General features: G+C 59.4%; 6 protein-coding genes across 6 annotated transcripts; 3 read left to right on the top strand and 3 right to left on the bottom strand.

The window, feature by feature from the left end:
- Positions 1-6,783: 6,783 nt before the first annotated feature.
- Positions 6,784-8,003, top strand: IUM83_12437 (chlorophyll synthesis pathway protein BchC; the record flags this gene model as incomplete). Its single annotated transcript, XM_067937061.1, has 3 exons — positions 6,784-6,795; positions 6,867-7,688; positions 7,770-8,003. The coding sequence occupies 3 exons, from the start codon at positions 6,784-6,786 to the stop codon at positions 8,001-8,003; spliced, it is 1,068 nt and encodes a 355-aa protein (XP_067785251.1).
- A 167-nt stretch (positions 8,004-8,170) lies between these two features.
- IUM83_12436 (Histone-lysine N-methyltransferase NSD3) lies at positions 8,171-11,101 on the bottom strand (the record flags this gene model as incomplete). The annotated part of the gene is made up of 1 exon (XM_067937060.1): positions 8,171-11,101. The coding sequence occupies one exon, from the start codon at positions 11,099-11,101 to the stop codon at positions 8,171-8,173; it is 2,931 nt and encodes a 976-aa protein (XP_067785346.1).
- A 149-nt stretch (positions 11,102-11,250) lies between these two features.
- On the top strand, positions 11,251-13,294 carry IUM83_12435 (arginine-tRNA ligase; the record flags this gene model as incomplete). The annotated part of the gene is made up of 3 exons (XM_067937059.1): positions 11,251-13,007; positions 13,075-13,182; positions 13,246-13,294. 3 exons carry the CDS (start codon positions 11,251-11,253, stop codon positions 13,292-13,294), a joined length of 1,914 nt encoding a protein of 637 aa, XP_067785250.1.
- A 2,971-nt stretch (positions 13,295-16,265) lies between these two features.
- Positions 16,266-18,815, bottom strand: IUM83_12434 (Ankyrin repeat domain-containing protein 50; the record flags this gene model as incomplete). Its single annotated transcript, XM_067937058.1, has 11 exons — positions 16,266-16,352; positions 16,421-16,525; positions 16,623-16,721; positions 16,821-16,937; positions 17,009-17,329; positions 17,457-17,558; positions 17,651-17,848; positions 17,960-18,073; positions 18,160-18,267; positions 18,412-18,516; positions 18,654-18,815. The coding sequence occupies 11 exons, from the start codon at positions 18,813-18,815 to the stop codon at positions 16,266-16,268; spliced, it is 1,518 nt and encodes a 505-aa protein (XP_067785344.1).
- Positions 18,816-21,305: 2,490 nt separating this feature from the next.
- IUM83_12433 (Ankyrin repeat domain-containing protein 50) lies at positions 21,306-23,856 on the top strand (the record flags this gene model as incomplete). The annotated part of the gene is made up of 11 exons (XM_067937057.1): positions 21,306-21,467; positions 21,607-21,711; positions 21,852-21,959; positions 22,046-22,159; positions 22,271-22,468; positions 22,561-22,662; positions 22,790-23,110; positions 23,184-23,300; positions 23,400-23,498; positions 23,597-23,701; positions 23,770-23,856. 11 exons carry the CDS (start codon positions 21,306-21,308, stop codon positions 23,854-23,856), a joined length of 1,518 nt encoding a protein of 505 aa, XP_067785248.1.
- A 267-nt stretch (positions 23,857-24,123) lies between these two features.
- On the bottom strand, positions 24,124-24,867 carry IUM83_12432 (MtN3-like protein; the record flags this gene model as incomplete). The annotated part of the gene is made up of 1 exon (XM_067937056.1): positions 24,124-24,867. The coding sequence occupies one exon, from the start codon at positions 24,865-24,867 to the stop codon at positions 24,124-24,126; it is 744 nt and encodes a 247-aa protein (XP_067785350.1).
- Positions 24,868-25,240: the final 373 nt, after the last annotated feature.

Here is a 25,240-nt window from a genome sequence, read left to right as displayed (position 1 = left end):
TGGTTAGGTGTCTACGCTCTCCACGTCGGAGGTACGCAGGCACGACTCGTGCCGGACGAGCACTTGGAGGTTGCGGATGCAGGGCGGCCCAGGGCCGCGGCCCTAGAGGGAGAATTTGATAAAGCTGCTGCGTGCGCAGCTTGCGCAATAGTATATAACCTCGTAGAACCTGGTCTTACTTGAAGTGATCTGCTTGCGAAGGTCTGGTCCGGCAGCAGTTGTCAGACAAGAAACTCATAATTCCAAAAGTATACGATCCATCGGAAAGTATTTAACCGTATTTAACGTTTTTAGCTTTCAAAGTGTATTTAACCCTACCGAAGTATTTTACTTCTTTACAACCCTAACGCAAAGCTATGATGCGATGTGGCTTATTGCTTGTGTTGACGGAATGTGGTCAGCAACGCAACGTTTCCTTAACGTACAGAAATCATCCAGAAGTCCCACTGGAGTTTGCAGGCAAATGAACGAGGGCGGCGAGACAGCAGATGAACAAGAGCCAAACAGCGAAGACGAAAGTGAAGCAGGATGCCGTATAGAGCGGGCAGGAACCCACATGTTGAAACGAAGATCTGCAGGATCTGCAGATCTGGTGGGAGCGCCGACCAGTCCAGACGGAGGTAGCAGTAGCTGAGTAGGTTGGTTGAGTAGCTTTCTAATCTCACTCTCCATTTTGCGTATCAAGACACAGACGGCAAGTTCTAACGTTACCTTCCAACAGGTTTTGAGCCCAAATGGACGCAGCCTCTGAAGCTGCCGAGCTCGAGCAGAAGATGTCCGTGCCGGCACCCGACGTCGCTCAAGCCAAGACCGGCATGAACGACGGCGGTGAAGTGGAGAGTCACGCCGCAGCTCGCGAAAGGGGCAGCGGCGACGCTCCCGATGCCAAGAACGCAGGCGCTGGGGGCAGGGGTGGATTGGAAGAAACGGAAATGATGGCGTTGCTGCGCGCCATGGTCGAGCATATGGATAAGCTGGAGGAGTCGAACTCCAAGCTGGAAAAGACGCTGGCGGAGAAGAAAAACGACTTGAGGGTCGACACGTTCATGACTCCCCCCGCAAGCCCGTTTGCCTCACGCATGGGGATGGACGCGCGCATGCACATCGACTCACTGGCTGGGTCACCAAGGCCACGGCCGATGATGACGCCGCCGCGAAGGGTGGAGCCAGTCCACCAGTACTTTGCAGCACAGCATCAAGATCACGAGGTACCACTTTCCCCCCTGTAGCACCTCTACGCCGCGCAGCAAGCGCAGGAGGCAGCAGAAGCAGGAGCAGCGCAAGGAGTACCTCCAGTTCACCCACCACGGCAAGGTCAAGACGGTCAGGGACAAGGCCAAGGCGGACGTGGACAAGGACATGGGCAGGAGGTGATCAGATACCCTGACGCGCGCCAGAAGAAACTGGCCATCAGGCCCTTCAATGGCAAGGAGCTCTACGTGGGACTCGGATCCGGATTCCTGGAGTGGGGCAAGCGCTTCGAAAGGCAGATACTGCTCGCGCAGGCAGCCTGTGGATTCACGTGGACGGAGTTCGTGAAGATTGACTTGCTGGGGAATTACTTGACGGGAACTGCCGAGAGATACTACAACCGGCAGGTGGAGACGTGGTGGTACCAAATGCCGACGCTCCAGTACGTCACGGAGAAGATGCTGGAGACCTTCAAGACCAACATAACGCCCGTACAGGCCATGCAGCTGTTCATGGCCCCGAAGGACACGAAGAGGACGTGGCCGGAGCATTACATGTACTTGGTGGCGGTCTCGGAGGCGGCCGGTGGAGGCGCAGATTATTTGGTTCTGAACAACATTGTGCAGTACGCTTCAGCGGATTTGAGAACGGTGCTCATGGCTAAGGTCGACAGCACGCGTACGGATTACTTGGCGCACGCGGAGGAGCTCGCCCACTTTGCCCAAGCGTGGGAGATCGAGGCGAAGAAGAAGAACCTCGGTCGAGAGCTCGTCGGAGCAGTTAGTGAGCGTGGAAAAAGGGAAAGTCGCCGGTGTCACAAGTGCGGGCAGGTTGGACACTTGAGGGCTGCGTGCCCAGACAAGGAAGAGAAGGGGGAGCCGGATCTTACGTTTGCAGTGAGTGAGGCGTCCATCATGCCTGGCAGAGATTGGATCTTGGACAGTGGTTCGAGTCGTCACCTGGTGAATGATCAGTCGTGGCTCGAGGAGTTGGTGCCGCACGTGGACTCGTGCGCGCAGCCGAACGGAGACCCGCTCAACATCACAATGAAGGGCACGCTCACGTTGCGCGTCAAGGCGTGCGGAAAGGAGCAGACTTTGAACCTCACGAATGTGTATTATGCCGAGAACGTAGTGCACAACTTACTATCTTACGGGACCTTGGATGTGATGGGGTATTCGCTGGCACATCGAGGTGGAAGACGTGTTTTGGCAGCCAAGGACGGAGGGCGCGTGGTATTTGACGTAGACCTCCGGAAGAAGGTGCTGGTAGTGGAAGGAAGTGTTGTGAAGCTGCAGAAGGCGCCGGCCGAAGTCATTATGGCGGCGTTGGAGGAAGATGCGCACGGTGGCAACGAGTTGTCCCCGGATGTACAGCAAGGAACGCTCCTGGACTTCCATAAGCGGCTAGGCCATTTGAACTACGATTCGGTGGAGAGGCTTGGACGAGACCCGAGCTCTGGAATCGCGCTCACGGATCACAAGCGCGTGAACTTCTGACTTGCGCAGAGGGCAAACAGAGCAAAGGGAGGCAATCACAGAAGGATAGCGGGGCTCACTCGCCTATTGATCGCATTGGTGGGGTGATATACTCAGAACTGAAAGGACCGATGACGCCGAGAGATCGGCTCGGGAACCGATACATGATCAATTTTGTTGACCACAAGAGCAACTACGTGAGGGTGTTCTTGGCGAGGACAAAGGATCACGCCGCAAAAAAGTATGAACACTTTTTAGTGTTTTTCGAGAAGGAATTTAATTGTAAGATTCGAGTGCTGAGGACAGATTCGGGCGGGGAATACGAGAATATAGACCTGTTCTGCAAGCCCACGGGCATTGCGAGGCAGCGCAGCGAAGCCAACAATCAAGCTAGCAACGGGAAAGCAGAACGGATGCATCGCACCGTGATGAATATGGCACGCTGTACGATTTTTGCGTGTGGACTTCCTTTGAATTTTTGGGGGATGCGGTGCAGTACGCGGCGTACATACTCAACCGAGCGCCGACTAACGCAAATCCCGGACGCGCGTCGCCGCTAAAGGTTCTAACGAGGCAGATGCCTCAGCTCGGCAAGATAGTGGTCTTCGGGTCGCCGTGCACGGTGTACATAGACCCTAGCAACAAGAGCTTTTCGCACAGAGCCCAGCAGGCCATGATCATCGGGATCGGCGAGGAGGTGAAGGGCTACAGGGTGTACTTGCCCAAGGACTAGAAGGTGGTGACGTCGCAGCACGTGCGGAACATTGAGACCCGGAATAAGACCCAGAACTTGCAGGTGCAGAGACTGTATCAAGTCGAAGAAGCTGAGGCTGAGGAGGAATCCCGAGAGCAAGGCAGCGGAGCTGCGGATCGAAGTAGCACTGGCAACGAGAGCAGCGCGAAAGGGCGCGGCAAGGGGGCAAGAAGAGTTCCAACAAAAAGAAAGCCTGGACGAGGGAAAGACACGTGACTCGTTCAGTTGCGAGTGCTGCTGGAGTTGAATCGGCCGAGGCCGAACAGCAGGATACGACTGCAGGAAATATCGTGAACAACGTTTTGGAACGGGACACCAGGAGCTACAAAGCGGCCATGCACAGCCAATACAAGGTCGCCTGGATGGAGGCCATGGTGGAGGAGCTCAAAGCTCTGGAAGGCCATGGTGTCTGGGAGGTGGTGCGACTGCCGAAGAACGTGAACGTCTTGCACACAAAGTGGGTCTACAAGACAAAGCTGGACGCAGAAGGGTTGATCGAGCGACTCAAGGCTCGACTTGTTGCCTGCGGGAACGAGCAAGCCTTTGGCGTGAATTACAGAGTGACGTTCGCGGCTGTCATCGATATGACAAGTGCAAAACTGATACTAGTACTTGCCAGGAAGTGGCGAGTGCCCGCCAAGCATGGCGACGTGCCCAACGCCTACGGCAAGGCGGACAAGGAAGAAGACTTGCGGATTTACATACGCGTGCCGCAAGGAATGAAGATCCCCAAGGAGATCTTGAAGGAACTCGGCGTGGAGACTGACACCGAGGTAGCACTCGAACTAAAGAAGGTACTTTACGGGCTGAAACAAGCCGGCCGACTCTGGAACAAGCTGCTGCACTCGAAGCTCGTGGAGATTGGATTCCACCAGACCCTCGTGGCTATGTGCGTGTACTACAGGTACAAGGCTGGGGTGCTAATAGTCGTGAGTGTCTACGTAGATGAATTGCTCGTGGCGGGAATACAGCAGAATGCTGTGGATGTGTTCTTTGAAGAACTAAAGTCGCTGGATATCAAGGACTTGGGGTGCGCTCACAAATTCCTGGGCATGAGGATCGAGTACAGCGACGACAACGGGTACGACCTGGATCAGGAGGTGACCATCGATGAGTTGCTACAGTCGTACGGGTTGGAGAAAGCGCACGCAGTGCGCGTACCTATTGGTGAAGACTGGAACGAAGCCCAGGATGCATCGACTGAGCTGCTGCCCGCCGATGGAGGAGCAGGGGCTGCGACTGTGAAGACTTTTCAGTCGCTAGTCGGAAGTTTGCTTTGGATCGCACGCTGTACCAGGCCAGATATTGCGTTTGCAGTCCACAAGGCCACCCGAAGGACGCACGCACCAACAGTCGCGGATTGGAAGTTAGCCAAGCGCGTGCTGCGCTACCTAGCTGGAACGAAGTCGTTGAGGCTGCGTATGAAGGGAGACGGTGGTGTGGATCGGTCGCTGGATGTGGTCGGATACAGCGATGCAGACTATGCGGCCGACAAGGCGGACAGGAAGTCGACCACCGGAGGACTTGTGTCTGTAGATGGCATGGCTGTTAGCTGGATCTGCAAAAAGCAGGGCGGTGTCTCGCTTTCCACGATGGAAGATGAGTACACTGCAGCGTCTGTAGTGGCGCGGGAACTGCTTGGAGTACGGGAGCTTCTGATCGAGATGAAGGTGTCGCACGAGATGCCGATGAAGCTGTGCGTGGACAACCAAGCCGCGCTGAAGCAGCTTGGAGGAGAGCAGTCGTCCGGCAAGGCGAAGCACATTGATGTGCGGATCAAGTTCGTCGGGGACTTCGTGCGGCGCGGCGTGCTGCGGGCTGAGTATTTGGAAACCAAGGAGATGCCGGCAGACGTACTGACAAAGGCGGTGAGTGCACCAAGGATGCTCGAGCTGCGAGCTCGAATCGGACTACATTGAAGATGTAGGAAACTCGTTGAAATCGTCGGCGAGGAGGAGTGTTGAAAAGAAGATCTGCAGATCTGACGAGATCGCCGACCAGTTCAGACGGAGGTAGCAGTAGCTGAGTAGGTTGGGTGAGTAGCTTTCTAATCTCACTCTCCATTTTGCGTATCAATACACAGACGGCAAGTTCTAACGTTACCTTCCAACACACATCCTCGACGGAGGTGTTGGGGCGCGATACAAGTGCGCGTACTAGTCCCTATATAAACACAGATTCCTGAATCTCTTATAAGATGACAAAAGAATAATTTTCCGGGACGAACCTGACAGATTTTATACATCGGCGGCTAGCATATTATCCAGTGCGTGTTGCTTGAGTCTTTTACGGGCGACATTCGCGTGACAAGATAATCTGGATGTCGCTTGTAGCGCATAACATGAGGAGGGGGGGAGGGTGGGGGGGTGGGGGTGGGTAGTCGGTAGGGGAGATGGAAGACGTACCAGTAAACGCTCTTGCGCTGGCGAGCGCGCAGGGTGGCTTCCTCGACATCCTCAGTTTGGATTGTGACGATGACTACGATGAGCTTATCGCCCAGCAACTTCTGTTACCAGCGTCTCGATCTAGCTCTCGTGATACGACAATGAAACGCGGCGGTTTTCGGCCAGGAAAGAGTAAAAACAAAGAGCGGGACTTTAAGACGCGCTATAGACGCTTTATGAAGCAGTATTTTGATGAAACCCCAGTCACGCAGCTGATGTATTTCCCGATAGACCTCTGCATCACGCCGAACCGCGCTTGAAGGCTCGTCCAAACTCGTGGCTTCAGGTCTTCCTCTGCGATCGCATTGGCAATGCGCTCTGAGCTCTCCATCGTGACGTTGATGCGCGTCCAGAAGGTTTCTGCCGACTGAGTAATTCCAACTGATGCATCCGTGGACACGTGAACATACGCTTTAGTCAGTCCAGGTTCTCCAGGTCCTGATAGCTTTTCCCCCAACGGGTTTTTTCCTGTGCCATTTCGAAGCTGCCCTGCTACCTGAAGCGTCGCTTGAGAAGTGACCATCCCCCAGCTATCCACTTGCAATAAGGATCGCCGGAAGACGAAATTTGGTTTGGTTTTAATCGAACCGGTGCGAGCGCGAAAAACTATCCAAAAGCTATTTGATGGTTAAAAATGACTTTTGGTCGGTGTTTTGACCCGAAGCACGGCTTAGTTCAAAATTAGTCTATGTTCAAAATTAGTCTAAGACAGACTAATTGTTGTGAGTGAGAAAAAAAATCGATGTTCAATTTTAGTCTGGGCCAGACTGTAAGTACTGTAAGTACTGTAGTATTCCCGGGTGCGCTCTGGTCGTGGTTGAAGCTGTCGATCAGGACGTTGAAGTCCATTGTCCCGACGTCCATTGTCGAGCACACTTGCCGATTCGCGCCCAACGCCGTACTAACTGCATCGACAATGGCTCCGCAGGTGCGTGAACCAACCTCTCCACCACCGCCATCACCGACGCCCCCATCTAACCCCTCGCTGGTGCGTGGCAGAACCTCTCCTTCGTGCTCGAGAAGGCAGGCGTGGTCAAGTACGAGGACCGACCGGCGCCGACGATCACGGACCCGCACGACGTCGTCGTGAACGTCCGCTACACGGGCATCTGCGGCAGCGACGTGCACTACTACACGCACGGCCGCATCGGCCGCTTCGTGGTGGAGGCGCCCATGGTGCTGGGCCACGAGTCGGCCGGCGTCGTGCACGCCGTGGGGCCGGCGGTCAAGTCGCTCCGGCCGGGCGACCGGGTGGCCATGGAGCCGGGCGCGCCGTGCCGCCGTTGCGTGCGCTGCCTCGAGGGCCGATACAACCTGTGCCCGGACATGGCGTTCGCCGCCACGCCACCTGTGGACGGCACGCTTGCCAAATTCTTCGTCACGCCCGAGGACTTGTGCTACAAGCTGCCGCCGCACGTGAGTCTACAGGAGGGCGCGCTGCTGGAGCCCGCGGCCGTGGCCGTGCACTTCTGCCGCCTGGCCAAGGTCTCTCCGGGCGACAGCGTCGTGGTCTTCGGCGTGGGGCCCGTGGGGCTGCTGGCCTGCAAGGTGGCGCGCTCCGTGTTCGGCGCCTCGACGGTCGTCGGCGTGGACGTCAATGACGAGAGACTCGCGTTCGCCAAGGAGCACGCCGCCACGCACGTGGTCCGGAACGACCCGGGGTCGACCCCGGAGCAGGCGGCCGAGAAGATAATCGCCCAGTGCGGGCTTGGAGACGGCGCGGACGTGGTGATCGACGCCAGCGGAGCCGAGTTTTGCATCCAGACGGCTGTCCACGTCGCGCGCAACGGAGGCGCCTACACGCAAGGCGGCATGGGCAAGGTATCGTCGCCAGCTTTCGTGTATCAAGAAGGACAGGAGGACTAATTGATTGTTGTTTGCTGCTGCTGCGATGTCTTGCAGACGGACATCATGTTCCCGATCGGGGTGCTCTGCTCCAAGGAGTTGCGCGTGACCGGCAGCTTCCGCTACTCGGCGGGTGACTACCAGCTGGCGCTCGACATGGTCGCGAGCGGCAAACTCAGCGTGAAGGAGCTGATCTCCCAGACTGTGCCGTTCGAAGAGGCCAAGGAGGCGTTCGAGAACGTCAAGTGCGGCAACGGCATCAAGTGGCTGATCGAAGGACCGAAGAACTGAGGGCGACAAGCAAGCACAAGGGGAGTGAGTTTGTTCATGTCAGTTGAAAGCACGCGTCGTACCGAGAACTTGTTTGTTAACCATTAATGCAGACTGGTGTTACCGATAATTCGCTTCTGCTTTCTTTTTCTTGCTGCTGCTTCAAATTCTCCTCTTGGTCCTGCCACTTACTTGGCACCGACAACCGAAACCTGCTGAGGCTGAGCGGTCATGACCGTCGAAGCCGAATGCGAACGCTTTGGCGCCGCGATCACCACCGAGAGATGGCACACATTCGCGCAGAAGCAGAGCCACGCCTGCTTGTCCTTCGGCGACGGCTTTGCCGACGATTCATCCAGCTTGATATGACGACGCACGCCATCAGCACTGCAATACCACAGAGAAATAGGCGGCTGGTCGCCGGTCTTCTTGCGACGCTGCTGTTCCAGCCAACGCTGGGCTTGATGCGCCTCCATGCCAAAATGCTCGCGGGTGTAGCGCGACCGCTTCCCGAGAGCCTGTACCAGTCTCGTGCGCACCACTTCCTCCAGCTCACGAATGCTGTGTAAGCTCAGCAGGTCCAGTATCACGAAGGCCTGCGATGCGGATGACGTGTTCTTGCTGAGGTGGTCGCACTGCATGGACAGCTTCCCAGTCTCCTCGTCGACGCTCTGCACGAAACACTTGATACTGCGCTTGTCTTGGCTGACCAACAAACGGCTAACGGCATCGACGCCGGGTCGACGCAAACCACTGTGACCCAACATCACGGTAGGTCTGTAGAAAGCGGGACGGAAGCTGGTGGCTCGTGCAGCCCAAGGAAACGCATCAGCGTCGACTGGAGCTGGTGCCAGCTTCTTCTTCGGTCTCTCGGTGTCCTCCAGGTATCGAAACGCTTCGCGCTCGAGCTCCTCCAGCACCAGCGGTGGCATGTCTGCCAGCAGCTTTTGCTTTCGGGTCAGCTGCTTGCGCTTCTTCTGGGGAAGCACCGTGCGCGCGCTTGATGCCATCGGCGAAATGTGCAGCGTAGCGGGAGCGGACGCACTGCTCAGGGTCGCTCCGGGAACAAGTCCACGGTAGTTGGTAGGTGTGAATACCGCTGCGCTTGATCGCACCGGCGTCTCCGTGTCGAGTTTCTGGCGCTTCGCACTGCCAGCCTCGGCCTCCGCAGCGTCGGACGTCCGTTTGCTGCTATTCACGTCGGAGCTAATAGGGGCAATGCCCGATGGGATGGCCGGAGCGTTTTTCGAGACGACGGGGGTGGCCACGTCAAGTGTACCAGCGGAGGTCGCTTGGGACCAGCTCTCTTCGTCGTGTTGGGTGTCCTGCGTGCTCGCCATCACTGTGTCTTGTGTGCTGGTTTGCGACTGCTGCACTGGAGAGTTCGCTCGGCTCGTCGCAGGCGATTGAGACAGTTGCGTGTCAACCTGCATCACGTTGGACTCCGCAGCAGGTGCCTCATTATCGCTAGGCTTCTCAGCGCTTGCTTCATGAGGGCTCTTCCCAGCACTGCTCGGTCGAGATGGGACTCTTTTTGGCGAGCGAGTGGAGCCGTTGCCATCAGCAGCAGCAGCACCGCTGTCCGTGTCGTCGGCATCGGTCATCGGCACGTCTCCATCTGCATCCGCCCTCACCGTCTCTGAAGTGTCGGCCCCGCCTGTAGATTGTTGGCCGGGGCGAGACCCGCGGGTGTCCACGTAAAGATAACTGGGCGCCAAATCTCCGAGTCCGTCGTACTGGCGAGGCTCGGGCAGCGCCAGGAACCGACGCCAGCGCGCAACGCCCAGCTCCGCATCGCCTGTTACTTGGGCTTCAGTAACGCCTAGCGCCTTCAGTCTCGCAGCAAAGGCAGCGTTGCTTGCGCGCAGGATGCGCTTCACCTCCGCGTCGTCCACATTGTGCTCCATCTGGCGCAGTTGCAGCTCCACCATGGCGTGGCGCTGCAAGCAGTGGCGGACGAGGTCCACGGGCCGAGGGAAGTCCGAGGCCGAGGCCACGCGCAGCGCGTACTGGTTGGGCACGACCAGCACGTTGTCGTCCGCGAACATGCGCACGCTGAGCAACTGGTTGCCGTGTCCGTGTGGCTCCGTCTCCTCGGCCGAGGTCACGACGCCCCAGTAATTGGCCGCGTCGGGCGCCGCCGTCTTGGCCGTGGGCGGCAGCAGCGCGTTGTTGAACTCGAGGATCAGCACCACGTCGCCCGCCGCGAGCCGCAGCCGCAGCGAGTTGCTGGCGTCGGGGCTGTTGGTGGGCGACGTGCTGGCCTCGTCGTCGTGGCGCGGGCACACGAAGAGGTTGGTGGGGTCCAGTCCTCCGTTGGTCGGGGCGGCGCCGGCCTGGCCGGCGCCTCTCGGGCAGCGCAGGTGGGTCATGTGGGCGCACACGGAGCAGCTCTTGCACCTGCGCATGTCCGTCTCCTGCGCGCCGCACGAGGCGCACGTGTGGCGCGGACACACGAAGCCCGCGCGCACGCCCTCGCCCTGCGCGGGCAGGCACTGCGCGTGGAAGTGGAAGCCGCAGTCCAGCACGGAGCACTTGGTCATGGTGTTGCACTCGTGGCCCAGGAAGCCGCAGCGCTGGCAGCGGTGCAGGCCGCGCAGACACTGCGCGCACTGCCAGCGCTCGGCCGCCTGCTTCTTCTCGGCGGCGGACAGCGGCTGCCCCGCCGCGGGGGCCTGCAGCTGGTCCACGCAGTGCTGGTGCGCCGCGCGCGCGCAGCTGCCGCCGCAGTGCAGCAGGCCGCGCCCGCCGTTGCCGCACAGGAAGCAGCTGGACGGGAACAGCGTCACGCGGGGCGCGGCGACAGCAGCGGCGGCCGAGGCGCCGTTGCGCGCGCGCTTGGGCTTGCGCGCGGCGGCGGCGTCGCCCGCGTCCGGGCCGCCGTCGTCCGGCAGCTCGTTGACGCGCGCGCACTCGTGCTCGTGGAACGAGATCTCGTGCGGCAGCGCGCCGGCCGCGTACACGTGCAGGCAGCGCGCGCAGTGCGCGGCGGGCGGAGAGCCCGGCGGCGACGGCGACGAAGAGGCGCGCGCGCATGAGGCCACGTGCAGCGCGAAGGCGGCGCCCGCGTCCGCCGCGAAGGCCTCGAAGCACACGGGGCACGCCAGCGAGTCCGGCATGGCGCTGGTCGACGGTCGACGGTCTCCGCTCTGATACTGTGGGTGATACCGGTACCTGCTGCTGTGTCGGAATGACTGCCGCGAACTGGTGTGGCGTACACGGAGACCAGGCGTGTCATTGAAGCGTGTGGCTGCCGTCGAGTACCGGTATGGCGGCGGCGCGCTCGACGCTCTCGTGCGCGTGGCACCTGCAGCAGGCGCTGCGCCGCTCGCTGCAGACGGCGCTGCCGGCGGTGGATGCGTCGGCGCTCCCCGCGGCGGCGCTGGGCGTGCGGCGCTCGGCGCAGAGCGGCGCCGACTACCAGACGAGTCTGGCGCTGCAGCTGGGCAGCCGCAAGAAGGGGAAGAAGCAGCAGCAGCGCGAGGCTGGCGCCGCGCCCACGCCCGAGGCGCTGGCCGAGAGCATCGTGGACAACCTGCCGACGTGCGGCGAGCAGCAGCGCCCGCTGCTCCGAGGCGCGTTCGCGTCCAGGGGCGGCTTCGTGAACCTCGTGCTGCACGACGAGTGGCTGGCGCGCCAGGCGCTGCTGATGGCCACGCGCGGCGTGCAGCCCCGCGAGCTGCCGCGCGCGCAGCAGAGAGACGTGCTCGTGGACTTTGCAGCCCCCAACATGGGCAAGAAGCTGCACGTGGGCCACCTGCGCTCGTCCGTGCTGGGCGACTCCATTTGCAACCTGCTCGAGTTCCGCGGCCACCGCGTGGCGCGCGTGAGCCACACGGGCGACGTGGGCTCGGCGCTGGCCACGCTCATCGTGGAGCTCATGCAGCAGCGCGTGCCGCTGGACGCGCTCACGGACGCGGAGCTGGGCAGGTGCTACGAGGCCGGCAAGCGCAAGCTCGCCGGCGACGGCGACGCGGACGCCGCCTTCAAGCACAAGGTGGACGACGTCGTGCTGCAGCTGCAGCGGCTCGGGACGCACGCGGGCGTGGACCCACAAGTCCGCGAGACGTGGACGCGCGCGTGCCAAGTGAGTCGAGACGCCTACCAGCGCATCTTCGACCGCCTCCGCGTGAACGTCACGGAGCGCGGAGAGTCCACGTACATGCCACTTGTGCCGGGCGTCGTGTCCGAGATGGAGGAGAGCGGCCTGGCCGTGCCGTCGCGGGGCGCGCTCGGCATCTTTCTGGACGGACCCGACAAGCCGCCGATGCTCATCCGCAAGCGCGACGGCGGCTTCCTCTACGCCACGGTGGACTTGGCCTGCCTGCACTCCCGCATCCACGGCTACCCAGGCGTGGACTCGACCCAGTACGACGAGATCGTGTACGTGACCGACCAGAGCCAGCAGCTGCACTTCCAGCACTTGTTTGCAGCAGCGAGGAAGGCTGGCTGGACGAACCGAGAGGGCAAGGAGGACGTCAAGCTGACGCACGCCCCCTTTGGCTTGGTGCTGGGCCAGGACGGCACCAAGCTCAGCTCGCGTAACGGCGCTTTCGACTACCTGGAGGACCTGCTCGATGGCGCTGCTGCCGAGTGCTCGCGGCAAGCACTGGCCTCCGCCACGACTGGGGTCGTCGCCAGCGAGCTGAGCTTGACGCAAGAGCAAATTGATGCCCAGAACCGCGTGGTTGGAGACGCCGCTGTCCGCTACTTCGAATTGGCCCAGCAGCGTGAGCGCAATTACAAGTTCATTATGAGCAACGTGCTGAACTTGAAGGGCAACACGGGCGTGTACCTCATGTACGCGTCTGCGAGGCTGCAGGGCATTCTGCGCAAGGCCGGCGGCAATGCCCAAGTTTCTTGGGACAGCTTCCTCGGTTTGTCAAGCGACAGCAGTGCGGCTCAAGACGTGTTAGCACTCGCCTCGGTGGACTGGCACCCGTCGGAGCGTGCATTGGCTTTGCTGCTTTCTCAGTTTGACGACGAGGTGTCTGCCACGTTGGCGCATTTGTACCCACACTACTTGTGCGACTACCTATTCCGTGTGGCCGGACATTTCCACGGGTTCTACGAGAATTGCCGCGTGCTTCAGGACCCGCGTCAAGACAGTCGTCTTCTGCTGTGCGCTGCAACCGACGCCGTATTACGCCGCGGTTTGCAGCTTGTTGGAGTGGAAGCTGTGGACCGCATGTAAGTTGAGGTAAGCCAAATAGAATTCGGTTGGTCTTTGCCATGACGACAGGTTTCAGAGTTTGGTTGTTAGCAGGAATGCGGTCTGCGAGCGTGCAAGCATTCCAACGAGCGTTAGCTGAGAGAAAACCAGGTCGAGACCCAAGTTGCAGAGATTGAGTGCAACTCAGAAGGTGACTTCTAGCAAGCAAGTGTATTGATGTTGGAGCTCTCGAAAGCCTTCTCTTGCCATTAAATGGCTCGCGTAGCCATTGACGAAGTTGCATGTGTTGATACCGTGGAGCTTGGTGGTACTTGGAGCAGCAATGGGAAGATCCGAGTAGAGACTATCAAATATCCATCACTACAGCGCCACCCAACCTTTTCATCGTTCATCAGATGAAATGCGACCAACGGATCCTCGTTTCGTGCGACGAAGACACGCTCATGAAGACTATTTTGCACATTGGAAGGTCTTGCGCGCCTGACAGGCATGAGGGCGCTGAAAATAGTGGTGGAGTCGATAACGACGCTCAACGGCATTGCGGGCAAGAAGCAGGCCAATGATGCATGTCCAACAGTTTCGCAAGCGAGTAGCGCTGTCCCCGACTCGAGCCCCCGATTGTCTCGGTAGTGCGCTTCAGCACGATAGACAAAGTTCGCCACGCGAAAACCGCTCGTGGGCGTTGCAAAACCACTTCACCAAACTAGTGGAATTGAGTGTTGTGATTTGGAATGGCCAGTGCGGACGGGGACTAAGGTGGCGTGTACCAAGATTAAAAGCTACCATGGTATACATGCACTGGTGGTGGTGTTGTGAGCAGTCCTGCGAGGGGATCCGAAGGCATCGAAGCTATCGAACACCCGAATGCTGCTTGAGTTTGAATGGCAAACAGAAAAGCAAGCCCCAACAATAGGGATCGCCTGGATGGAGGCATGCGTGTCTATCGTCGATGGTGCTCACTTCTTTACGCAGCAAATAAATAGCCAAAGCTCAGATCGAGGAGGCGAAAGCCCCAAGGGGGGTAGCATGCGTTTCTCTATGAGATGGGACTTGCCTTGGTGACTTGGCTTCCTGAAAATAGGGCTCGAAACCTCGTGGTGAATTTTGCCACGGGATGGCTCGTTCAGCCTCAGCAGACAGCGGCTGCGACGACGGCGCAGAGATTCTCATAACCCAACCTTCCTCTTCCAGCTCAAATCAACTCGATCGATTTCCAGCGCAAGCGCCAGCAGAACCAAGCGAGTGCAATGTCGACCGAGGGCGACAAAGTTCTCAAACCCGAACAGGTGAAACCCAGCCTGCCGGCGGACCATCCCGAAAAGGACAAGGACTCGCCACCGACATCTCAAATCGCCAGTGATGCCCCGCTTAGCCCGGACGTGCAGAAGGACGCCTCGATCACGGGCGTCGCGACCCGGCACCTGCCGCGCCACTTCTCGCGCGCCGCAGTCGTCCAGCCCAAGTGGATCTTGTACACCAGCGTGCTGCTCGGCGTCACGATCTCCATGCAGTACGGTTGGTCCACCTCGCAGCTCAACTACGCCAAGTTCAACAACGAGAACCAATGCAACGCGATTGCCGCCGAGAAGGCGCACAACCTGACCTGGGACCACAACAAGTGCACCATGTTCCCAGGCCACACCAAAGGGCAGTGGACGGTGGTCGTGAACGCGTGGGTGGTGGGCGGAATGATCGGGTCGCTGGCGGTCGGCAAGATCTCCGATCGTGTGGGCCGCAAGCGCGCGCTCATGTACAACTGCGGCTTCATCATCGCAGGCGCCGTAATTCAGGCCGCCGTGTCAAATTTGTGGGCGTTCGCCTTCGGGCGCTTCCTGGCCGGTATCGCCTCGGGTGCCAGCACTGGGTGCGTCGGCACGTACATCAACGAGATCGCGCCGCCCCACCTCCGCTCCAAGCTCGGTATCGGTCTCCAGGGAGGCATCAACCTCGGCATCGTGCTGGTCGACACCACGCACTTTTACCTGGGTTTCAATCAAGGCTGGCGCATCATCGCTGGCTTCCCCATCGTCTTGGCGGCGCTGTTCCTAGGACTATCACACTTCATCATGGTCGAGTCCCCCGTTTGGCTAATGCTGCACGGACACCGGAAGGAGGGCGAGCAGGTCCTCGTCCAGCTCTACGGTGAGGAGAACGTCAACGCCGCGCTCTCGTGGATCAAGCCCAAGAAGAAACCGGCTGATGCGGAGAGGCAAGCGCCGTGCTGGAGCGAGGTTGGCCACCAAACGGTGATAAAAGGCAAGGGCCTCACGTGGAGCGAGCTCTTTGCTGTCGAGATGCGCCGCCCGCTCGTCGTGGGCATGGGTCTTGCGTGCATGCAGAAGCTCACGGGCATCAACTCCATCTTCTACTACTCGTCCAGCCTGTTTGGCGGAGTTGGCGTCGCGGATGGACGTGTCTGCAACATTATCGTGGCCATCGTGAACCTGATCCCCACGCTCTGCTCCGGTATGGTCTCGGCCAAGTTCGGCAATCGCCCGATGATCCTCTTCAGTACCATCGGCATGTGTGTCAGCTCCATCGGTATCACGCTGTCACTCGTGTACGATGCCCCGCAAGCGACGGTTGCTCTCGCTGCCGCGTTCGTGTTCTCGTTCGCTATTTGCCTCGGCCCCATCATGTTCGTGGTCGTCGCTGCTGTGGTTCCGGACCACGCTCGCGGATCGGTCGTCTCCATCGGAATCTTCGTCGCCTGGTCAGCTAACCTGGTTGTCGGCATCGGCTACCCGTACCTCGCCACGGCCCTGAATCACTACAAGTATGTCCCGTTCGCTGTCATCTCAGCGATCTCGACCGTCTTCGTGTACTTCTTGGTGCCAGAGACCTCGAACTTGACAACGTCCGAGATCCAGGAGGTCTTCAAGAAGATCCGTGGCAATGGCCGCTTCTAAGGTAGCAGCAGACAAGCAGCTTCGTGGTGAGCATGATATCTCCACGCATCACGATAGTGAAGACCTGCACCAACATCCATTAACCCGAATAAATTCATAATTCGTATCAATTTGCATTACAGATGTAATAGGTAGGTTCACCCCAATGCCAAGAATGAACAGCTACAGACACAGTTCCAGCTAACACGCACGGCAGTAGAATTACGAGCCCAGCGCGTCTGTGAGCAGAGTCCGCGTCACGAGGTTCACCTCGCAGCGTACCATCCAGGGCTTAAACACGGCTAGAGCCTGCATCATTGACCAGGCACAGGTTATCTGAACTGAACAAGCATTGCGGAGTTGATAAGGGGACGTACCTGCTCCACTTCCACTGCCTGTGGGGAGAACAGGATGAGCAGCGCGATCACGAGCGCTTCGTATGTGTACTTTTGCCACGTGAGGGCCAGGATGACATGACGGAGCTGCTACAGCGGATAGCCATGCAAGCAGAATGCGGGCCGGGCAATCAGCTCGAAGGAATAGCGCCTCGAACTGAAAAGCTGCGCGAATGAACCTCACCTTGTGACGAATGGCCTCCGAGCTTGCGAGGTCCACGAGCAGCTTGGATACGTCCGCCGGTGCTACGCGTAGCAGCCAGGAGGCCAACAGCGGCACAATCTGAAAAGCGAGGCACAGTTATCCGAACGAGGTGAGCACCACCGTGGGGATTTCTGGTTTTCATATCTGCATCCACCGGCAGTAGCAAGAAGCACGCACCGAATCGCGGCTTTGTCGTGTGGGGAAGTCGAACTTGGCGCTGTGGCGGATCAGCACCTCCATGATCTCTAGGTTGGCAGGCATCTTTACCGCAACGAAGACTGGGAACGGGTGGCGCTGCTCACTCACAACTGTTAGCCGGAGGTATCGGTGTCGTTGCTGGCAATTTAGCCACGGCTAAGCCGTACCCGATCGTCGTGGTCGAGAAAGCTGGCGGTGCTGTCGCAATTCTGCAGCACGTCCATCGTGATGGAAGGGTGGCTCAGTACGGCCGCGTTGTTCATTGCGTTGTTGGAAGCCTCGGCCAGACCCGTGGTGTGGCTCTCGTTCGTCTTGTTCTGCTGAAGCAGCATCTCGAGGATCTCCGGCCGGCCGCGAGCGCAGGCGACTTGCACGGCGTTTTCGCCCTTGGCGTTCGTCCAGTTCGCCGAGATGCCGCGCTGCAGCAGAAACAGCGCGCAGGACGGAGCGTCGTACTCGGCTGCGATGTTGAGCAGGCGGCTACCAAGCTGACGAGCTCGACACAGAGGACAGAGAAGACAGGCAAGCATTCCATGGTCAGCTTCGAGCTCACCGATCGGTGCTGGCGCACTGCAGAACTCGATCACGTCGCCACCGCGCGCCCACTCCACTCACCTCCTCGCCGTCCTCTTCGGACAACCTGTCGCGCACTCGGTCGTACAGCGTCTCGAGGATCCCCGCGTACTCGTGGCGCACCGCCATGACCAGCGTCTTGTCCTGTGACACACGACCCACCACGCGCCAGTTAGTTCCGCGCGCGCCGCTCTCCCCTCGACGACTCGGCATCGGCCGTTGAAGAAAGGAGATACCCCGACAGAGTTGACCAAACTGGGGCAGTTGTCCGCCAGCGCGTTGACGATGTCGGTGAAGCCGTGCTCGCCGGCGATGTCCATGGCGCTGCGGCCCTGCTGATCCAGCACGCTGGCGTCCGCGCCGTGGGCCAGCAGCTTCTCGACGTGCTTGATGAGTCCGTACTCGGCGGCGTTCAGCAGCGCCGTGTCCCCGGACTGCGACGACGCAGAGAGAAAGAGGGTCAGCAGCAGCTCGACAGGCAGGCCGACAGCTCAGCCTAGCCGGTAGACTAGGGCCAGCCACCGACCGGTACGACGGTACTGCACCTCGCTGGGCTGGTCCACGCAGGCGTTGTGGTCCAGCAGCAGGTCGAGCACGCTGGTGTCGATGTCCCGGTACGAGGACCGGTCTCGCACTTGCCGGCGCCTGGACATGGCCATCTACAATGCAGCAGGCAGGCAGGCAGCAGCCAGGTGAGTGAGGCCCAGAAGACCGGCAGCTTTTGACGCAGACTGAAGGCACCGACCGCGACGGGCGACTGGATGTCGATGCAGCGCGAGCGCAGCAGTAGCGTGGGCCGCATCTTCTGCAGGCAGATGCGCATGACGTCGACCTGCAGCGCCGTCATGCCCGCCTGAACACACACAGAGCCACCGAGCGAGCGAGACGCAACGGAGAGAGAGAGAGGTCAGCCAGCCAGCCAGCCAGCCAGCCAGCTAGCTAGGTAGCTACTGTGTATTGATCTACTACAGGCAGGCAGGCAGGCACCTTCACCTACCTGGTCTTGCAGCTCGATGTCGGCGCCGTGGTCGAGCAGGAACTCGACGGCGGCGCTGCGGCCTCTCCAGACGGCGAGGTGCAGCGCCGTGGAGCGCTTGAAGGTCTTGGCGACAGTCGCAACGCCGGACAAGGGCAGTAGTAGCAGCAGCAGTCGTTAGTAGTCGGAGTCTCTTTGCCACCTCTTCTCTCTTCCTCTCTTCCTCCCTCCTCTCTTTCTCTCTCTTCAGTGCTGATGCCAACCTGGTGGTGGAGCGGCGCGTTGATCAGGTGGGGGCTGGCGGCCAGCAGCGAACGCAGCGCGGCCACGTCGCCGGCCTCAGCCGCGGCCAGCCACCTCTGCTCCGCGCCGGAGTTGGGCGAGTGCGTCGCTGGCGGCGGGGGCGCAGGGGGACGAGCTGCCATGGGCGTCGCGCAGTGTCCACTCGTCGCGTTCGTTGCGTTGGCGCAAGTTCTCGAGTGAGGGGGCCGACGTGATGGCTGCCAGCGCCAGCGGCTCAGTGGCCGGCGCGGTCGTGAGCCCGAAAGTGGAAACGCCGTTCGTGGCGGGTAATTGCGAGCGGGTGCGAGTAAGCCGCGCAGGCAGCAGGTGAGTATAGAATCTAGACGATGTGTGCGCGCGCCCGAGAACGCTTATGGTGGTTGGTGGTGGACTCCCTGCTTGGAAGCAGTGCCGGCCCTCTCGACGGCCGTGCGAGATGGTGGTGGCAGCAGGCCACGCGTACTGTATCACCAAGTTGAAGCAGGATACAAGTTGAAGCTGAAGCGTTGCAGCTGTTCGGACTGTTCGCGACGACGGATCCGATTCGAGTTGGGGCGACTCCGATTGTGGCAAATGGGAGACGGCAACGACACTGGTCTCCAATCCTGTGCTGGACGTGGGCCAGTTTGGGCGTGTAGCGCGCATCGCTTCGCGGTCGCAAGTGCCAGATGAATGGAGTACTGCTCGTTGGGGCGGGGAGGCCGTCGGAGAACCGTTCGGAGCGTTGAAGCGCCGTTGAAGCTCACTAGCTACGGTGACGAGCGAAGCGCGACCGCCAACCGCTGAGCTCTCTGCCAACTTTGCTGGAACGCCTGCACTCCCATCCCCGAGACCGAGCATCTCAGACTCTGAGGCTCAGAACCAGTGCACGAATAGAGCCCCGCGTGAAAACCTGTCGATTTAAAAAAAATAGTTTTTGGTTTTATATTTGGCTAAATTAATATAACCAAGTTTTGATTGTTTTTTATTCATTGCTAGTCTTTCTCTGCCGAATTCTAGATCGTCTACGTGCTTGCAATTGTGGTTTGCCTTGATGTAAAGTGGTTTTTTTATCTTCGGGGCAATCAGTGCATTTCTAAGCCTCTTATGGATGAAGCCGAGAAAGTTCGTTCGGGTGCGGAACTTGTAGCGACTAAGCTAAACACACTACTTTTAGCGTCGGCCGCCGTGATCCAGTCACCACCCAGCAGTTATGTGGCATCTTGACCTTCTCTTTGAGCTCCGTGTATCGTCGATCTGGATTCGCTGTCATTTTATTGCAGTACACCTGGAAGGCAGTCATTTCAATTCTCAAATTTGGCTTCGTGCGGTATTGGAATTGGTGTATCGCAGGAAAATTAACGCTAATATCCTGTGTTGGCAGCCATTCGACACATAGCGAGGATCAAACATGTACGCGACACCATGGGCATGGGTCTGAGCGGCTTGTCAGTATTTCTCGTGGCGGACCTGGGTTCACTCTCCCCGCCCCCCATGTTTTGCCACCGCCCAAGGGAGAGTTGAGAATAAGAACACCCTTGTATTCTTTGCCTTATCTACTAAGGTATTTGGATCTCGACAAGTAAGTGTGTTTAGGAAAGAAGCGGATTTCATACACGAGTTCTGAATCAGAACTTCTGCTAAAACCTGGTGGCACTTGACGGTTTTTACTATAAAATCTATTAAAACCTAATAATTAAACCTATCGTGCCCGTCCGAGTAATTGACAGCTAGTTGAAAGAGTAGTTGTCGACGACAATGTAAGTCTTCTTCGGGAGTGAGGAACACTGAGCAATTTTCTCTTGCTTCTCGATCCTTCGTCGCAGTTCGTTGATGCCTGCAGCGCGAGCTTCCGTTTTCGAGAGTTTAGTCGCCTAACCGGAAATAGGGTTCAGGCCCAAGTTGGCTTTTGCCTGCCTCCGCCGACCAGTACTTGCGTTTTCTTCTAGATTAGTCGGTGCTAGCAATGAAACTGAACCGAAGCAGGAGTATAGCGCCACCCAACCTCGACCTCGAGCGCCATAGCGCCCTCTGCAGTACACCTTTAGAGCTAGGCTGTGTAGCTGCCAACGTCAAAGGCACTCACCCGAAAGAGTGACGTGACAGTTTCAACCGCTGGAGCTACTCGCTCGGCGGGTCCTTGAGCTGCCGCCGTTGCAACAGAGGAGAGCTGTGGTGCAGTCCGCCCAAATCGGAAAGGGCCCGACAAGAGCAGCATGGACGACTTGGCGGAACAAGTTGCGAACACCCAGCCCTTCTCACAATCATATTATGCTTCTGACAAGCATATTAAGCTTGTCAGAAGGGCTGGGTGTTCGCAATATTATGGTCAACTTCAACGCGTCCATGCAGGACCGAAAATCGAGCGGAGTGGAGCCCTCCACCCTTCTGTGCGAGCGCTGCCAAAAACCCCTGCAGTCTCAAAACCACACTGCCACAGAGGCGTTTCCAGGCAGCATGAATCTTCTAGATTCGCCTGCCATCACGGGCCTGCCTCCACAGCTCGAAGATGGTCACAAGCAGCGTTTCCACTTTCGGGCTCACGACCGCGCCGGCCACTGAGCCGCTGGCGCTGGCAGCCATCACGTCGGCCCCCTCACTCGAGAACTTGCGCCAACGCAACGAACGCGACGAGTGGACACTGCGCGACGCCCATGGCAGCTCGTCCCCCTGCGCCCCCGCCGCCAGCGACGCACTCGCCCAACTCCGGCGCGGAGCAGAGGTGGCTGGCCGCGGCTGAGGCCGGCGACGTGGCCGCGCTGCGCTCGCTGCTGGCCGCCAGCCCCCACCTGATCAACGCGCCGCTCCACCACCAGGTTGGCATCAGCACTGAAGAGAGAGAGAGGAGGGAGGAGAGGGGAGAGAGGAAGAGAGAAGAGGTGGCAATGAGACTCCGACTACTAACGACTGCTGCTGCTACTACTGCCCTTGTCCGGCGTTGCGACTGTCGCCAAGACCTTCAAGCGCTCCACGGCGCTGCACCTCGCCGTCTGGAGAGGCCGCAGCGCCGCCGTCGAGTTCCTGCTCGACCACGGCGCCGACATCGAGCTGCAAGACCAGGTAGGTGAAGGTGCCTGCCTGCCTGCCTGCCTGTAGTAGATCAATACACAGTAGCTACCTAGCTAGCTGGCTGGCTGGCTGGCTGACCTCTCTCTCTCTCCGTTGCGTCTCGCTCGCTCGGTGGCTCTGTGTGTATTCAGGCGGGCATGACGGCGCTGCAGGTCGACGTCATGCGCATCTGCCTGCAGAAGATGCGGCCCACGCTACTGCTGCGCTCGCGCTGCATCGACATCCAGTCGCCCGTCGCGGTCGGTGCCTTCAGTCTGCGTCAACGGCTGCCGGTCTTCTGGGCCTCACTCACCTGGCTGCTGCCTGCCTGCCTGCTGCATTGTAGATGGCCATGTCCAGGCGCCGGCAAGTGCGAGACCGGTCCTCGTACCGGGACATCGACACCAGCGTGCTCGACCTGCTGCTGGACCACAACGCCTGCGTGGACCAGCCCAGCGAGGTGCAGTACCGTCGTACCGGTCGGTGGCTGGCCCTAGTCTACCGGCTAGGCTGAGCTGTCGGCCTGCCTGTCGAGCTGCTGCTGACCCTCTTTCTCTCTGCGTCGTCGCAGTCCGGGGACACGGCGCTGCTGAACGCCGCCGAGTACGGACTCATCAAGCACGTCGAGAAGCTGCTGGCCCACGGCGCGGACGCCAGCGTGCTGGATCAGCAGGGCCGCAGCGCCATGGACATCGCCGGCGAGCACGGCTTCACCGACATCGTCAACGCGCTGGCGGACAACTGCCCCAGTTTGGTCAACTCTGTCGGGGTATCTCCTTTCTTCAACGGCCGATGCCGAGTCGTCGAGGGGAGAGCGGCGCGCGCGGAACTAACTGGCGCGTGGTGGGTCGTGTGTCACAGGACAAGACGCTGGTCATGGCGGTGCGCCACGAGTACGCGGGGATCCTCGAGACGCTGTACGACCGAGTGCGCGACAGGTTGTCCGAAGAGGACGGCGAGGAGGTGAGTGGAGTGGGCGCGCGGTGGCGACGTGATCGAGTTCTGCAGTGCGCCAGCACCGATCGGTGAGCTCGAAGCTGACCATGGAATGCTTGCCTGTCTTCTCTGTCCTCTGTGTCGAGCTCGTCAGCTTGGTAGCCGCCTGCTCAACATCGCAGCCGAGTACGACGCTCCGTCCTGCGCGCTGTTTCTGCTGCAGCGCGGCATCTCGGCGGACTGGACGAACGCCAAGGGCGAAAACGCCGTGCAAGTCGCCTGCGCTCGCGGCCGGCCGGAGATCCTCGAGATGCTGCTTCAACAGCACAAGACGAACGAGAGCCACACCACGGGTCTGGCCGAGGCTTCCAACAACGCAATGAACAACGCGGCCGTACTGAGCCACCCTTCCATCACGATGGACGTGCTGCAGAATTGCGACAGCACCGCCAGCTTTCTCGACCACGACGATCGGGTACGGCTTAGCCGTGGCTAAATTGCCAGCAACGACACCGATACCTCCGGCTAACAGTTGTGAGAGTGAGCAGCGCCACCCGTTCCCAGTCTTCGTTGCGGTAAAGATGCCTGCCAACCTGGAGATCATGGAGGTGCTGATCCGCCACAGCGCCAAGTTCGACTTCCCCACACGACAAAGCCGCGATTCGGTGCGTGCTTCTTGCTGCTGCTGGTGGATGCAGGTATGAAAACCAGAAATCCCCACGGTGGCGCTCACCTCGTTCGGATAACTGTGCCTCGCTTTTCAGATTGTGCCGCTGTTGGCCTCCTGGCTGCTACGCGTAGCACCGGCGGACGTGTCCAAGCTGCTCGTGGACCTCGCGAGCTCGGAGGCCATTCGTCACAAGGTGAGGTTCATTCGCGCAGCCTTTTCCGTTGGAGGCGCTATTCCTTCGAGCTGATTGCCCGGCCCGCATTCCACTTGCATGGCTATCCGCTGTAACAGCTCCGTCATGTCATCCATGCGCTCACGTGGCAAAAGTACATATACGAAGCGCTCGTGATCGCGCTGCTCATCCTGTTCTCCCCACAGGCAGTGGAAGTGGAGCAGGTACGTCCCCCTATCAACTCCGCAATGCTTGTTCAGTCCAGATAATCTGTGCCTGGTGAATGGCGCAGGCTCTAGCCGTGTTTAAGCCCTGGATGGTACGCTGCGAGGTGAACCTCGTGACGCGGACTCTGCTCACAGACGCGCTCAGCACGTGACATGAGGTGTACGATCGCCTTTTGCCGGTGTTATCGCCACACCAATTGTCGACGTTGGTCGATCCCTCGGTGCTACGTCGTCCTAGTCTATGCTGAGGTGGAGAGATGCATCTGCTGCATTCTGTCATGAGTAGTGTACATGTACTGTATGCCGCACAATAGTAAAGTATGTTCGCAAGGCGGAAGTCGATCCAGGAATCCATCAACTTCGTGTTAAGATGTGGTCGAATGGTGGAGTGTGCGAGTCCCAGTAGCGTGGTTCGTGCTTCAATCCGAGAACTCTACGGCCTCGTAGACTGAGGACTTGGTGACGTCCGCTGCTGGAGACAGAATCACTGCATCGCTATGGGCACCTGGACGTTCGATGCTGCCGCTGTGTCGAAACTTGACGCACAGCGCCACTTGGACGACACTCAGCACAACGCCCATGGCGTTGGGGGTAAGCACGAACATGTCGTTGGCGAGTATGCCGTAGAGCATCCAGAGCGACCCGTTCAACAGGTTCATGCAGCACATGGTGGCCGGGAGCGAGGCGGCCGACTTGGTCCGCAGCACGAGCTTCATGGTCTGAAGCGGCGAGGCGTAGAGCGCGACGTTGATGCCCACAGCCAAGTACCCGACGATCTTCTCCTGGGCATTAGGCGGGACGAAGATGGTGTCCGTCTTGCAGAGCAGCGCGAAGAGCAGCACGAGCGTGGCCCACCCGCCGGCGACAGCGCCCATCTTGTGAAGCGAGGGGCGGTCCGAGCTCCAGCGGTAGAAGACTAGGGTAAAGCCCAGCGAGACGAGCGCCCCGAAGGCGTTGATGGACAAGACGGGGAAGTACGTGTCGATGACGAGCCCATAGACTGCCCACATGTAGCAGTTGAGGCCCAGCATGAGCACGGGCAGCACGCGCACCTCGCCCGTGCACTTTTGCGTGTGGATCCGCCGGAAGTCTGGCGACGGCGAGAAGAGCAGCACGACGGTCGTGATACACGCAACGACGTTGGTGATGTCGAGTGCAAGCATCCTGGCGGCAAAAGGCGACTCGAACGTGGGGACGAAAACTGGAAGTGGTGGCGTCACGAGTATCTCGTCAACAATAACATTGACAGCCTCCTGGCGTTAGCGTCGCGCTCATCTCACCGATGACTTTCGTGCTGCCACACTGGACGGTGTGCAACGCGCAGATGTGAGCAGTCCTGAGGCCGACGCGAGGATCGGTTCGCAACGCGCTAGCTCGGACGAGCACGGCAAGCTTTGGCGCGTGGGTGACGTTCAAAGGAGAACCACGTTGAGTGTGCTCGAGCTCGGCTGTACCGCTTGAAGTTATCGGGACGACCATGCGATGATAGTCTGTGGGCTGGGCTGCTTCAATCCTCCGCCGATGACTCCCATCCCC

Source organism: Phytophthora cinnamomi (assembly GCF_018691715.1).
Source record: "Phytophthora cinnamomi strain GKB4 chromosome Unknown Contig81, whole genome shotgun sequence".
Lineage (NCBI taxonomy): Eukaryota > Oomycota > Peronosporomycetes > Peronosporales > Peronosporaceae > Phytophthora > Phytophthora cinnamomi.
The sequence above is the reverse complement of the archived record's forward strand: the minus strand, read 5'-3'. Positions and strand labels throughout refer to the sequence as shown.